A 16,890-nucleotide genomic window follows, 5' to 3' on the forward strand; every position below is an offset into this window, starting at 1 on the left:
ATTGAAGACACCTGGTGCCACACTCTAATCAGCTAATTAACTCAAAACACCTGCAAAAGCCTTTAAATGGTCTCTCAGTCGAGTTCTGTAGGCTACACAATCATGGGGGAGACTGCTGACTTGACAGTTGTCCAAAAGACGACCATTGACACCTTGCACAAGGAGGGCAAGACACAAAAGGTCATTGCTAAAGAGGCTGGCTGTTCACAGAGCTCTGTGTCCAAGCACATTAATAGAGAGGCGAAGGGAAGGACAAGATGTGGTAGAAAAAAGATTGTGAAACAAAACCCATTCAAAAATGTGGGGGAGATTCACAAAGAGTGGACTGCAGCTGGAGTCAGTGCTTCAAGAACCACCACGCACAGACGTATGCAAGACATGGGTTTCAGCTGTCGCATTCCTTGTGTCAAGCCACTCTTGAACAAGAGACAGCGTCAGAAGCGTCTCGCCTTTGGACTGCTGCTGAGTGGTCCAAAGTTATGTTCTCTGATGAAAGTAAATTTAGCATTTCCTTTGGAAATCAAGGTCCCAGAGTCTGGAGGAAGAGAGGAGAGGCACAGAATCCACGATGCGTGAGGTCCAGTGTAAAGTTTCCACAGTCAGTGATGGTTTGGGGTGCTATGTCATCTGCTGGTGTTGGTCCATTGTGTTTTCTGAGGTCCAAGGTCCTGGCCGTCTACCAGGACGTTTTGGAGCACTTCATGCTTCTTGCTGCTGACGAACTTTATGGAGATGCAGATTTCATTTTCCAACAGGACTTGGCACCTGCACACAGTGCCAAAGCTACCAGTACCTGGTTTAAGGACCATGGCATCCCTGTTCTTGATTGGCCAGCAAACTCGCCTGACCTTAACCCCATAGCAAATCTATGGGGTATTGTGAAGAGGAAGATGCAATACGCCAGACCCAACAATTCAGAAGAGCTGAAGGCCACTATCAGAGCAACATGGGCTCTCATAACACCTGAGCAGTGCCACAGACTGATCGACTCCATGCCATGCCACATTGCTGCAGTAATCCAGGCCAAAGGAGCCCCAACTAAATATTGAGTGCTGTACATGCTCATACTTTTCATGTTCATACCTTTCAGTTGGCCAACATTTCTAAAAATCCTTTTTTTGCATTGGTCTTAATTGATATTCTAATTTTCCAAGATACTGAATTTGGGACTTTCATTAGTTGTCAGTTATAATCATCAACATTAAAAGAAATAAACATTTGAAATACATCATTCTGTGTGTAATGAATGAAATACAGTGATCCCTCGCTATATCGCGCATCGCCTTTCGCGGCTTCACTCCATCGCGGATTTTATATGTAAGCATATTTAAATATATATCGCGGATTTTTCGCTGCTTCGCGGGTTTCTGCGGACAATGGGTCTTTTAATTTCTGGTACATGCTTCCTCAGTTGGTTTGCCCAGTTGATTTCATACAAGGGACGCTATTGGCAGATGGCTGAGAAGCTACCCAACTTACTTTCTCTCTCTCTCTCTCTCTCTCTTGCGCTGACGTAGGGGGGTGTGAGCAGGGGGGCTGTTCGCACACCTAGACGATAGGGACGTTTCTACCTTGTGTGCAGCTGCTTCCTGAAGAACATGCTGCACGGTGCTTCGCATACTTAAAAGCTCAAAGGGCACGTATTGATTTTTGACTTTGTTTTACTCTGGCTCTCTCTCTCTATTTCTCTGCTCCTGACGGAGGGGGTGTGAGCTGCCGCCTTCAACAGCTTTGTGCCGCGGTGCTTCGCATACTTAAAAGCCAAACAGCTCTATTGATTTTCCTCTGCCTTTATGACAGTCTCTGCTCCTGACTCCTTTGAAGAGGAAGATATGTTTGCATTCTTTTAATTGTGAGACAGAACTGTCATCTCTGTCTTGTCATGGAGCACAGTTTAAACTTTTGAAAAAGAGACAAATGTTTGTTTGCAGTGTTTGAATAACGTTCCTGTCTCTCTACAACCTCCTGTGTTTCTGCGCAAATCTGTGACCCAAGCATGACAATATAAAAATAACCATATAAACATATGGTTTCTACTTCGCGGATTTTCTTATTTCGCGGGTGGCTCTGGAACGCAACCCCCGCGATGGAGGAGGGATTACTGTATACAAGTTTCACTTTTTGAATGGAATTACTGAAATAAATCAACTTTGTCATGATATTCTAATTTGTATGACCAGCACCTGTATATGTGTGTATATAGTTGTATGTAAAAGATTACCCAGAAATAAAGAATGACATTCTATATACTTTCATATTCACCTCATCACCCACAACACACTTTTTATGAATATAGCAAAAATAAATCATACTACCTCATTTTCTCAGTTTTTTTGCTTCTCAATGTATATTATATATTGTATATAAAAAATGTCTGTTGCCACTTATAAAATGTTCTACTACGAGTATAAATGTTTCACACAAAGGCAATGTACAAGTTACATAGGTTTTAAAAGTGGTATTATTTGGAAAGGTTTTACCATTTATTGCTGTGATTATTATAAAACCAAAACTTCTCTGATAAGATTTAGAGAAGTGCTAGTGTCATTTCTATATGACAGAACTATTGCTCGAACATCATGAAAATATGCTTATTTGTAGTTTAACAGGTTTATTGATAAGCACCAAAAACCATTTAAATATCAGTATTTAAAGAAGATTTAAGGGAATAACTGTGTCTATTTTGTTATTTTTAAGAGCTGAAAGACTTTAAGCAGTATCCTAATTCACATTTGTAACCTCTAGCTCCTACCTACTGTGTAATAATATGTATGAATGTGTACTGCACAACTACAAAATGCTCACTATTACAAATAACATTCAAGCTGGATTGTAAAGGTAAAAATATTTGTATAGTAACAAACTGGGAAAGCTTAAATCAGGAGCCCTACAAAGGGACTATCAAATAAGAGTGAGGGACCCCTTAAAATGACTGCAGCACTTTTTAGGCCCAATCATGTATGCAACTTACTTAACACTAGAATTACCAGAGCCAACGAGAAAACTCGTAAATCCGGCCCACCTTAAATCCATTCGCACCTCTCCGTCAGCGTCTTTTGTCCTGTAAATGTGCCGATTAAGACAAGCAGGTGGGGGGATGGAATAGCAGGCTGCTTGTCTTAATCGGCACATTTACAGGATAAAAGACGCTGACGGAGAGGTGCGAACGGATTTAAGGTGGGCCGGATTTACGAGTTTTCTCATAGGCTCTGGTAATTCTAGTGTTAAACATGGCAGTCTTAACATGAGTCAACAATAAACCAGAAAACTACAAAGCATAAAACACAGATGTAACGATTTAAAAAAAATACAATTTCTCTGACTTACCATTTGACCCTGTTTGGCCATTTTTTTAATGTCATTAATGATTTTCTTTTCTTGCTGTTCCAGTCTTTGACGCTCTCTATCCAGATCCCGCATTGCTCGGTTTAGGGCTCGTTGATTCTGACGGAGCATCTCCTCAGGAGTTTTCCGCTTTCCAAACAAAAACTCCATTTCTAGGCAGAAATGTAAAACAGCCAAATTTATGAAAATGCATTATTTTGGCAGCTTGCAAAGCCACAGCTTTCATGCAGTGCTGTGCTGTGCTCTTGAAAAGATATGCCCCCTGTTTATGCTACCCAAAATTTCTGCAGGTGTAAGTTGTGGTTAGGCAGGGGCACAGAAATATTACCATGAACTGATTTACAGACAGTGCCTTGGCTGGACTGCCAAGACAATCAGTTGCTGGCTACTAGCAAGTAAGTAAGAAAGTAAAGTTTATTTATAAAGCGCCTTTCGCAGACAAGAAGTCACAAAGTGCTGTACAATAAAAGAAAAAAAATGAAGCTAGGCAAGACATAAGGCACATTAAGATAAACAATAGAGTAAAATCTAACAAATACATTATGTAAATTAAAATAAAATACATAGAAACAAAATAAAAATAGAATTAATAACAATAAGACTCTAACCAAAGGCCTGGTTAAACAAGAACATTTTTAACTGTTTTTTAAAAGAATTAGTCATATGAAGTACAAATCTTCAGTGCATATAATTGAAAGGCTCTAACCCTCTTGTTTTTAACCATGTACGTGGAACAACTAGCAGATTTTCAGCCTCAGATCGAAGCGTGCGAGAAACAGTAAGTTTGAGAAGGAAACTGGAGAACTAGACTGAAGAAGGTCTGTTCAATGCTTCAAAACAAGTATAAGAGGTTTAAAACAAATCCTAAAATCCCACCGGAAGCCAATGAAGAGTATAAAATAGGTGTAATATGATCTCTTTTTCTAGAGAAAGACAGCAACGTGTTAGCAACCTGGCCACTGCATTTTTTGTAGTTTGAAGATGTGAATGGGATGATTTTTCCAAAACAGTAAATGATGCATTACAATAATCTAAGTGCAAGGAAACAAATGCATGTACAATTTTCTCCAGCTCCAATGATGAAAGTATAAAACAAAGTTTTTAAATGTTCCTTTCATGAAAGTAACAGGAATGAGAAATAGATATAACATGCAGATTAAAACTCACAGTGGAATCAAATACAACTCCAAGTTTTGAACACTGGACTTAGCAGTCATGCAGAAAGATGCAAGCGCCTGGTTAATCTACGAGCAATTATTAATGACCTCTTCACAAAGCAGTTTATAGTTTTCCTGTCATTCTTGTCACTAGTTTTTCATTTCACCTTTTATGTTAAATATTTTAGATGAGGAGAAAATAAAATTTACCAATATATAGAAAGAAACATGCACATCTGCATAACAAAGGTTAGACTTTAATCATACACAACCCAATCTTGGCACAAGGCAGAAACCTAAAGTAAAATGATACCAGTCCAACACAGGGAACAGGCAGGACCATCTCCACATACCAAACTAACAAGGAGTTGCTAATTTGGCGGACGCATCTCTGGAACGCAGGACTCAGTGGGGTAATAATCAAGAGACAGATTTATTTCAGTTTTTAATCATTATGCCTGACATTTACATACACCAAGTTTATGGTCTCTTTAAACATGGATAACTCTAGGAATTTATGCAATTACTTTAATCAGCTAACTGTCTTTAGGTTTTAGGGGTTGGTTTACAAATTTGGACTTCTGCTCCATGAAGCACATTTTAAAATCACCAGAACAGGCATGATCTCTCTCTATTGTAAAAGAAAATCTTGAGACTAGACTATTGCCAAGAGATTTTTTCAAGCCCCCACCTCCTCTCAACCTTTTCCAGTTAACGGCCCATGCCCATGGTCCTCTCACCTCTCGTTTGTGTGAATGCCTTTGTCAGACAATTCCTGCGCTCTCAGCTCTTATATTTACAGCTCTTATGTTTACATTTTCCTCACTTTAAGTTTCCAATAAAAGAAGACTTACGTCCAAATCTTATTGAAGAATTTCACCCTGAAGGGTTATCAACAGAAGAAATGAGTAAACGGGCAATCCTAGCACTGAGGAATGATGAAGTTAAAAGAATTAATGTGAAAATTGTCGATCGGTTACATGGCAAATTGGTTAAATGCGCATCAATACACTATGCTGAAACAGTTGGTGGTGATGGTACAAAAGATGAAAACATAAAATTTCAATATCCCGTAGAATATCTACAACCATTAACACCGTCTGGTCTTCCACCAGCCAAATTACTATTGAAAGAAGAATGTATCATAATGTTATTGCACAATTTATGTATGAGTGATGGGTTATACAATAGGACAAGATTAGTTGTATTCAAAATTGGTCAAGCAATTCTGACATGTAAAATTTTAACAAGCGACAAGAAAGGTAATGTAGTATATCTTCTGCAGATAACATTAGACACCAAAGGAGATCGATAGGCGATTTGTATTAAAACGTTAACAGTTTCCTGTTAGAATAGCTTTTGCTATGACAATTAACAAATCACAGGGACAAACATTCGAAAAAGTCAAGTTTATCTATTAGAGAGAAAGAAACGATATTCACTCATGGACAGTTATACATTGCGTTGTCACAGTGCAACTCCAAACACTGACTCAAAATTCAGTGCGATAATGACAAAAAGTTAATTCCAATTATTGTTTTTACTGAAGTTTTAGAGTAAAAGTGTAAGTTTAAAAAGTGTGTTAATTTCAAAGCCAAACAGAACAAAAATGTATAATAATAATAATAATAATAATAATAATACATTTTATTTATATAGCGCCTTTCCCATGCTCAAGGCACTTACAGAATAAATAAAGAACGGCAGAATATACAGTATATAGCATTGTACAAACCAGATAAATAAACAAAGAAGATTAAGACAGTAAATTCTGAAAAAAAAAAAAAAAAAAAGACAACATAATTGATGGTCTCGCACACACATACAGGTTACATGAGCATCTTGACAGAGAAGTAAACTGAGAGAAAGGTAATAAAGTCAAGTAGAGCTAAAAGCCTTCCTGAACAGATGAGTTTTGAGTTGTTTTTTAAAAGAATTCATGGAGTCAGCTGACCTGATTAATTTTGGTAGGTCATTCCAGAGTCTGGGCGCTATACAGCTGAAGGCCCTGTCACCCATGGAGTGTAGATTAGTGACGGGCACAACAAGATTACCAGAATCAGAGGACCTTAGTGGGCGGGCAGGCACATAGTGATGGAGAAGGTCACTGATGTAGTTTGGCGCGAGGTTATTTAAAGCTTTGTAGGTTATTAGTAGGATTTTATATTCGATTCTGTAGGACACAGGGAGCCAGTGAAGGCGGAGCAGGATGGGTGTGATGTGCTCGCTGCTGCTGGCTCGAGTAAGGACTCTTGCAGCTGAGTTTTGAATAAGCTGGAGCTGTGATATAAGATTAGAAGGGGCACCTGCCAGTAGGGAATTACAATAATCGATGCGGGATGTGATAAAGCATGGACAAGTTTCTCAGCATTAGAGAAGGAGAGGAAGGAGCGAACACGGGATATGTTACGGAGGTGAAAGTAAGGAAAGTTTCTTAATGTGATTATGTGGGCGGAATAAGTGAGGGAGGAAGTCAAAAATGACACCAAGATTTTTTATTACAGTAGAGGCAGGTCTGATGAGATCACTGCAAGATGGACTGGGAAGGAGCTCATTTATTAAGTTGCAATTTTAGTCCCAATTTGCAGGAGTTCAGTTTTATTGCAATTTAATTTTAAAGAGTTCTGCTCCATCCAGGTTTTAATTTCACTAAGGCAGGTTGTGAGCTGAGAAAGCTCTGATGAAGTTCCACTTTTAACATTGAAGTAGAGCTGAGTATCATCTGCATAAAAATGATAACCCAATCCATAACTACGGATATATGGCCAAGGGGAAGCATATAAATACAGATAAGCAGAGGACCGAGGACAGAGCCCCTGAGGGACTCCTTGTGTGACTGGCGCTGAGCTGGATCTACTGTTGCCAAGACTAACAAACTCTTGCCTATCAGTCAGATAGGACTTGAACCACTGGAGGGCCGTGCCCAGAGATACCCAGCATGTTCTCCCATTCTGAACAGTAGGATGTCATGTCTGACAGTGTCAAATGCTGCACTGAGGTCTAACAGAATTAATATGCTGGTTTGTCCAGAAGACTGCTGCCATAAGCAAATCATTGGTTACCCGCTAGCAGAGCAGTTTTCACAGCTGTGCCGCGCCCCTGAAACCAGACTGAAAGGGTTTCCATCAATATTATTAGAGGTTAGGTAATTGGTGAGTTGGGGAACAGCTAACAACACGCTCAAGAACTTTTGACAGGAAAGGTAAGTGGGAAATAGGCCGGAAATTGTTAAGATTGTCAGCATCAAGGCCAGACTTTTTTAACATTGGGGTTACAGAAGCAATTTTTAAAGTGAGCGGCACAGAGCCAGTGTCAAGGGATGAGTTTATTATTGTTGTAACAGTCGGGATTATGGCATGAAGGCAGGATTATAACGCAATGAACACCTCTAGCACAACATGAAACATAATTTTCTTTCAATTTCTTACGTTTTACTATTTTTTACTATGGTTAATGCCCCGCTGTAATGTAAAACAGTTTAGTTCTAATGCATATGTAATAATTCCCCATGAAAATAACAATCTGATTAACTTGTACATCCGACTTCCCCATAACGTGAGCGGCAAAACTGGTAAGTGGCTAGGCGAATAGCACCCCGCCCCAGGAATGGTGAGCGAAGCCCCCTAGTTTTTTATTACATTTAAAAAATGTGATATAGTGATATAAAATATCACTGTAATATAAAAACACAACAAAATTCTCATGTGGCACAAGTAACATATACTATTATTGCAAACAAATAACTTTGACCCAGAAAAATACAGAATTCTCTTTTAAACCCTTACCTTTATCAGCAATCCGAAGAGCATTTAGGTGTTTGTTTTTTATTACCCTGTACACCAACAGACCTCAAATACACATATTGAATCATGTCACCTGCAGAAATTGTCCAATAATATAACTATTAGTTGGCTGTATCAGCAGTGGGAATGACAGTGAATTCTGGACACTAGTGAAGGACCTTTGTTGATACTGCAAACTGATCCTCCTGCAGATCAACATCAGTAAGAAAAAAGGAGATAATCATGGACCTCCAGGAAGGTCAAGCCCACTCTTCCACCAGTTCTCATAGATAGGCGAAGGTTATGGAGGTGGTGAGGGCATACAATTCCTCAGAGCGCATATAAACAACATGCTTAAGTGAGTGTATCAACAAAGAGGCTGTATGCAAGAAGTGTGATAATTGCCCTCTGTTTCTTGAGGAGGTTGAGGTCATTTGGTATATTTGCAGACATTGAGGTAAGTGGGGAGAACTGAGGTCACTCAGCAAGCTGAATACTATCCTGGACAATTAACTCTCACAATCTGTATGAGGTTTTGGCTAAAAAGAGGAGCACATTTAGTAACAGACAAAGACACCTGCATTGCTCCAAAAAGCACTACGTAAGGTCATTTCTACCTTCAGCCTGCAGGCTTTTACATGGAGTTAGACTCTCAGCTGAGGAACAGTACTGTTCCCATTCTGAGGGGTACTGTGCTAGTCTAGCGGACATCTTAAACAGACAATGAAGCAATGTACTGTAACAATGGCTGACATCCTGTACTTTAAAACCAACTTAGAAGAGGGCACAATTCTCATCACTTCACTTTAAACTTAGTAAATGCCTACACTTTGTTAATTTACTTAAACATAATTCTTGTTCTTTGCAATATTTTGTCTTTTTATCTGCTGCTGTAAACCCTGCCATTTTATTCTGGATTAAAAATGTTTCTGTATGTCTATGCAACGTTTCCTTTTTTAACTCATCATGGATTATCACGCGCTCAGCCTCTGTTCTCTGTAAACCAACAGACCAATGTAAAAAGATTTTCAGAGCAGCTACTCTCAGAAGTCTGTATCAACCTCTCATCCCTACTTACTTTAACCAAGTGAGGTCACCTGCGCAGTTCGAGCATCTCAAAACATGATGTTAAAATTTTGGGGTAAACATCACAGTTTTAACCTAAATCTTGAGAGACCTGGCCCGATAAATAGTTCAAGTCCGTGGCGTGAACAGGGCCATCGTGAGGCCTTTTCAATCATGGAATTGACCCTAATCCCAATTCGTGTCTGTCCGTTTCGGAACGCCAGCTTGTGCGAAAGGAGACCAAGAGACGACGCTGCTGAGGTAAAAGACCTCACACGCAGGTCCCATCTACATGTTTTCTATTCTGTGTAAAACCGAGAAAATTGCGACAGCGGAACCGTTCTATAGGTAGCTGTTTACAGTGTCGCCTGATAGAAAGCTGCGAATGTTGACTTACCTGCGCCACTTGAGGCAACTAAGTCTCACTGTAACACTCCCGATACTCCCCAGCGACGTTGACGATGTTTAATCTTCTTTGACTATATCTTATTTTGTTTGTTTTTTATTTCCGTGTACAACACTTCCTACTTCTGTGCCTTGCCCCCACTGACGTCACAGACGCGTGATTCTTAGCAAGATTGACCTGTCCTTTGTCACGTGATACGCTTGGGTTCTGTGATGTCATGGGAGAGTCTTGGCACGTGCTAAAGGAAGCAGGCGTGGCAAGGAACATTTGCGATGTTAAAGGCTATCTGCAGAAAACTTCAGCATAAGTAGGTGCCGCACAATTTCTTTATGCGGAGACTTAAATGTACATAAACTAGCCTGTTTTGTTATATTGGAAATCGACATAGGTTCCCAACTTCATACCACATAATACTTCTACCCGAAGTAACAGAAAAAGGCACCAGATCCCTTATACATCTGTTTAACAGTAAAGCCAATGTTCTGTCTTTTAAATATGTACATTTAAATATAATTTTCATTTTAATTAAGAAAAACATAATTTGGTTATTAAAAAAAATCCTTACTCAGTGCTAAATATGTTTCAGAATACCCTGGCAACAGAAATTGATGAATTTACACAAGCGTGGTCTGCAATGGAATTAAAATCTTGCTGTTCTTCTTTATGACCAGCTTTATGCCCCAGTAAATACTAACTGTCGTCGATATACCAATAATCCAATTGCCCATCAATCACTCGGAGTATGAAGCTAATGCAAGATGTACTTGATGGAAGAGAATCTTTTCTCTGTTGCTCCACCACACAATAATCACCTTTCTCAACCCTCACAAACCTACACAGTATTTAATCTTTGAAGAAAGTCTGGGATTAAAACACTTAGAGAACTGTATATAGATAATGTTTTTGCATCTTATGAACAATTAAGCTTCAAATTCAGCTTCCCAGCAACACATACACTCTAGCTCTATATGCACACAGCATTCAATAATTCAATTTAAAATCTTTCATCGACCAAATTTATCTCGTTTAAAACTGTAAAATGCATCCAGGTCAAGGTCCAACCTGTGATTCTAGCTTCAACCTCACTAGGCCACATGTTTTGGATGTGCACTAAATTAACATAATTTTGGACAAAAATGTTTGAATGCCTTTCAGACAGCCTTGGTGTTAAAATCACTCCGAACTCATTAACAGTTGTGTTTGGTGTACTCCTGAATGGGCTTAAAGTGGAGAAGGACAAATTGATTGTACCACACCACTAGCAGGCAGGCTTATTTTACTCAACTGGAAAGAATCCCAGCCCACTTGTTATAAGTCAGTGGGTAACTGATGTTCTGTACTATTTGAAATTGAAAAAAACCCTTAAATTCTCACTTAGAGGATCTGTTCAAAACTTATTTTTTAAATATGGCAAGATTTAGTTAATAAAATTTAACAATAAGCATTTATGTAGGGGAAAAGAATTTCCCTCCTTTTTCTTTTTTTCCTATCTATTTTTGCAATGTTTTATTCTTCAAATAAAATAAATTAAAATAATTCAGACATGAGCATCAGTAGGCTTTGCGCCCTAGGAACTAAGTTACCCGAACTATTCAATAACATTTCAGTAATTATTTACCGCTCTGATGCTGATCTTTCTGATCATAAAATAGATAATTACGACAGCAATTGACAAGAAGAATTCAAAATTAATTGTAGAATTACCACATTGCATTTGAGAGTTTCTCTAGAGTGTCTTTCTCTTGCACAATTTCACTCAAAAACTAATCGGCATATCGTCATCTCGTAACAGGCTTACGTTTTGAGTTTGTTTTTTTCGCATCCAACTATTTTATGCTCTACCATCCTCAAGAAACTGTGACACACAGACACACACCCATCATCTTGATATCAATGTTTTCGGTATCAGGGGACGTAAAGCGTTTGAGATCCGTCGGAAATCCAAGATCGAATTTTTTGACACATCTAAAGCTTTTGCCACATGAAGTTGTGTTTTTATATTACAGTGATATTTTATATCACTATATCACATTTTTTAAATGTATTCAAAACTAGGGGGCTTCGCACGCCATTCCGCGGGCGGGCACTACGCGCTAGCCACTTAACAGTTCTGCCGCTCGTGTATGGGGAAGCGAATGTACAATTTAAACAGATTGTTATTTTCATGGGAATTGTTACATATGCATAATAGAACCAAATGGCACATCCCCTCTCTGACACCGCAACAGTGAGGACTTTCTGACAACAAATTATTCAGCAGAAGTGTGTCAAGAAACACTACTGGGGCTTCTTTTGGCCACCAGCAATATCCTTGTGAAATGTCTTACTGGGACTGGGACTACCAAGTGATTTTTTCTTTTTAGTTTTTTCTTTTTACTCATTCTGGGATTGTATTTGAGAGGGGTTTGTTGCTTGTCATAATGTAATAATATAATTTATTGAGCTTTGGTATAAAGCCAAATTTCCCCTGGGGAGAAATAATGTTCTATCTATCTATCTATCTATCTATCTATCTATCTATCTATCTATCTATCTATCTATCTATCTTATAGTGCCTTACACGTCTACCTATCTCTCATTTGTTTTTCTTTTGTTATTACTCTAGCTTACTTTGGCTTTATACTTTCAAATACATTTATCCATCCATCCATTTTCCAACCCGCTGAATCCGAACACAGGGTCACGGGGGCCTGCCGGAGCCAATCCCAGCCAACACAGGGCACAAGGCAGGAACCAATCCTGGGCAGGGTGCCAACCCACGCAGACACGGGGAGAACATGCAAACTCTACGCAGGGATGACCCGGGAAGCGAACCCGGGTCTCCTAACTGCGAGGCATTTATGTTCACATATAATCTGCAGGTGGCCATATTACTTATTCATCTGTTCTAGAACGGAAACAATAAATATTCTGATGGTTTAAACAAATGTTACCTTATAAATATTAGTATCTTAAAAGTGACCCCACCCTTCCTTATTTTTTTTTAAATGAAAAAGTCATAGTTCTCTTCTTTGAAATATGTTGAAAATGGTTAATGTTTATTTTGTATTTTTTTTCCTTTGTTTACTTATTTAGTGAGTTGGCTGTTCACTATTTTAGATTTTTCTGTTTCTTTTCCTTCTCCTTATTTTTGCAGATTATGCCAGGTTCTTCATTAACATTTTATTAAAGATACTGGGGTGCTGTGATACATGCAGCCTTAGCCTCACAATGTTTTGGCCATTTAAGACCTCCATTACTAACAGAAAATTACCAACCTGTGTTTTATAACATGTCAAGTCGAATACAAGATATTATCAGCTCATATTTTAAAACACTGCAAGCCAAACTCAATAAAATATCCTTTTAACGTCATGTTAAACAAATATAGTAAATAACAGGTCCTGTGATACTGCAGCAATTTCTACAGAATCCCCCTCTGAGCTTTTCACATTAGCGGATGTCATTAATGACCCACCAAACTCGCTAGATGTGTTAGTGAGATGGACAAGATAGCAAGTCTGTTCAATCTTTCTTGATACATCGATGTTCAAAGTAAGTCATTTCCCATGGATTTCAGACTTGCTGCTTTAAAAAGGACCACTCAGTCAGCCACTGTAGAATAACTGAAATCTGGCTGAGGTGGGGAGGCTGCTTTTATGCTGGGGGCGGCCAGTGGGGAACTACAAGCAAGGAGATAATTTGCATAATTGCTCACTTGTGAACTTAAAAAAAAAAAACAATTCACTTCTGCATAGACCGTCCTAGCCCCCAAGCCACACCAATCCCCATTAGGGGGGGATTATAGTTGCATAGTAGGTGAAAAAGTTAAACAAAAATGCTAGTGTGTTAAGAGAGTGGTACACTGAAGAAAACTGGATTACGACAGCACACAGTCGCTGAGTAGCTTCAGCAAAAAAACGTCCAATATATTGGTCAATATAAGAAATTCTCTAAAATTTTGCTTGTACTTCCAAATACAGTATTTAAGAAATGACTGCACTTTGTCAAATTAATTGTAATATTGTACTTCTCGTTCCGGTGCTCACATGGAGCTCAAACCTCTTACCTAAGCAGGGATGTCTGCCAAGCACAAAATTTGACATAATTTGCATAGCACCGCCCCTTGATTGTAGAACTCACCGATTCTGGGAATATCACTCCACCTGTCGTTAAACCAGCACAACTGCAGTCGGTGGTCAGCGCCATGACTTGAGTAGATTATGTTATACAAAATGTTCACTTTCCTGGTAAAAATTTGTAGGTTTGTTACACCAAACACAAGAATAAACTCATCAGATTGTTCATGCTGTAAGAATGTCATATGTTTCATAAAAAGGTAGTACAAATATTGGGAAGATTTTTACATGAAAATCTCAAATATTTGACTGAAGTTTATAATAACCTTTATTACTTTCCTGTTGATATTAAGTAATAAGCAATGCCCAACTTATACAGCCTTTCAGAACAAAATAACCTCTTGTTTGATTCTTGCAAGCAAGTTTGACTGAGGACCACAAGGTTCACGATTACAGTAAGCAATGTTATTATTTTACAAAAGCAAAAAATTCAGAATAGAGCACACACTGCTCCAAAGAGCGGCTCACCTCTGGCTGTTCTTACTCCCTGTTTGAGGCTTACAGTAAATATTGACATCAGAACAATATAGATAATAATGTTCAATTATGATTGTCCATAGAAGTAAACACACCCAGCTTTCTAGGAATGTATATTTTGTGATTTGTTTTGAGTATTACCAAAATATGGTATGTTTCTAGATGACATCTAAATGGCCAGGCTTCGTCATACTACTAATCATGAAGTGGCACACATTAAACTAACAGCAGCTAAATCACATACAGCTATCCCCATTGCATGGCTGTGCTTGGGTCCGAATTTGGGATCCTGAGGTGGTTCATTGTGTGGTGGTGTTGCAATGCGCTGCATCAGTCCATGATTCCAACATCTCTCCCTCTAACCAATCCATGTCTCATTTGATGAACCAGACTTGTGGCCAAGAAATTTTCAGGATTCAGCCACCTACACTGCACAAGACTGCCCATACAGAATACACAGCCTGTATTCTAGGAACAAAGCCAATGATGGCAATTCCAAGGATTTGAGTGTCACGTAGTGATGACTGTAAACCTGTATTCATGTACTTTACACAGAAAGGACAAGTACTAAGCCCTCACAAAATAAGCATGTTTTATATTGACTTTCTCATTTCAGAAGGGCACTGCTACCTAGACTACAAGTGCCTTCGCCAGTATGGAGTGGAACTGCCAACAGCGAATTTAAATTGGGCAGCCAACTAAGAATTACAGCAGAACACTCGGACCACATACTCTATGCTCGAGAGCTTATCATACATTTATTTTTTGCCAAATTCCACATTTCAATTCGTTTTTATTTGAACCAAATTTTAGTGAAAAGGTACTGGAAAAACAGTACACAAAAAAACAGAGGGTAGACTACAAAGGTAGCTAAAGGAGATAGCAGTTTGAGCAGATGGCCTCCCAAATTTTGTATTTCACCTGGCAAACATTAATAACTTTTCAGCGATTACCTTTTTATTGCGGTCATTAATTTTTAATTAGCCTGTTCTTTATTCAGGGACTGACTTGGACACAGACGCCATGCTCTAGGAATACTGAAGTCTGGTCAAACCAACTCTGTTCATACTACTGCAACCCTTACCAGGAACAGCAGTTGACAAGTGAGTACCAAGGATACTAGAGAATACTGTGAGAGCTAAATTCATCATCTGTGGGGAATAAATATTGTGATCAAGAATGTGTCACTACTGGTTTTTTATACATACAGTACTGTACAAAAGTTTTAGGCAGGTGTGAAAAAATGCTGTAAACAAAGAATGCTTTCAAAAATGGAAGTGTTAATCATTTATTTTCATCAATCAACAAAATGCAGCGAATGAACAAAAGAGAAATCTAATTCAAATCAATATTTGGTGTGACCACCCTTTGCCTTCAAAACAGCATCAATTCTTCTAGGTACACTTGCACACAGTTTTTGAAGGAACTCGGCTCGTAGGTTGTTCCAAACATCTTGGAGAACTACCACAGATCTGTGCATGTAGGTTTCCTCACGTCCTTTTGTCTCTTCATGTAATCCCAGACACACTCGATGATGTTGAGATCAGGGCTCTGTGGGGGCCATACCATCACTTCCAGGACTTCTTGTTCTTCTTTACGCTGAAGATAGTTCTTAATTACTTTGGCTGTATGTTTGGGGTCGTTGTCCTGCTGCAGAATAAATTTGGGGCCAATCATACGCCTCCCTCATGGTAGTGCATGATGGATAAGTGCCTGCCTGTATTTCTCAGCATTGAGAACACAATTACTCCTGACCAAATCTCCAACTCCATTTGCAGAAATGCAGCCCCAAACGTTCAAGGAACCTCCACCATGCTTCACTGTTGCCTGCAGACACTCATTATTGTACTGCTTTCCTGCCCTTCGACAAACAAACTGCCTTCTGCTACAGCCAAATATTTCAAATTTTGACTCATCAGTCCAGAGCACCTGCTGCCATTTTTCCTATGTTTTCGTATATACTTGAGTCGCTTGGCCTTGTTTCCACATCGGAGGTATGGCTTTTTGGCTGCAACTCTTCCATGAAGACCACTTCTGGCCAGACTTCTCCGGACAGTAGATGGGTGTACCGGGGTCCTACTGGTTTCTGCCAGTTCTGAGCTGATGGCATTGCTGGACATCTTCCGATTTCGAGGGGTAATAAGCTTGATTTTTCTTTCATCTGCTGCACTAAGTTTCATTGGCCGACCACTGCGTCTACGATCCTCAACGTTGCCTGTTTCTTTGTGCTTTTTCCAAAAGAGCTTGAACAGCACATCTTGAAACCCCAGTCTGCTTTGAAATCTTTGTCTGGGAGAGACCTTGCTGATGCAGCATAAATACCTTGTATCTTGTTGCTGTGCTCAATTTTGCCATGCCATGACATGACATGACATGACATGAAACTGTCTTCCACAACCTCACCTTGGTAGCAGAGTTTGGCTGTTCCTCACCCAGTTTTAAGCCTCCTACACAGCTGTTTCTGTTAATAACTGTGCTTCAACCTACGTGTGACACTGATGACCATTAGCACCTGTTTGGTTTAATTGGTTGATCATACA

General features: G+C 39.2%; 1 protein-coding gene across 1 annotated transcript in view; it reads right to left on the reverse strand.

Annotated features, from left to right (window-relative positions):
* Positions 1–9,904, reverse strand: part of chmp2a (charged multivesicular body protein 2A) — a 28,025-nt gene extending 18,121 nt beyond the window's left edge. The window contains exons 1-2 of the mRNA XM_028813561.2: positions 9,747–9,904; positions 3,328–3,497 (exon numbers count right to left, since the gene is read on the reverse strand). Coding sequence (XP_028669394.1) covers positions 3,328–3,495 — 168 coding nt within the window. The 5' untranslated portion in view covers positions 3,496–3,497; positions 9,747–9,904. The remainder of the gene's footprint in view (positions 1–3,327; positions 3,498–9,746) is intronic.
* Between the last annotated feature and the right edge of the window lie 6,986 nt (positions 9,905–16,890).

This window comes from Erpetoichthys calabaricus, chromosome 11 (genome assembly GCF_900747795.2).
Source record: "Erpetoichthys calabaricus chromosome 11, fErpCal1.3, whole genome shotgun sequence".
Lineage (NCBI taxonomy): Eukaryota > Metazoa > Chordata > Cladistia > Polypteriformes > Polypteridae > Erpetoichthys > Erpetoichthys calabaricus.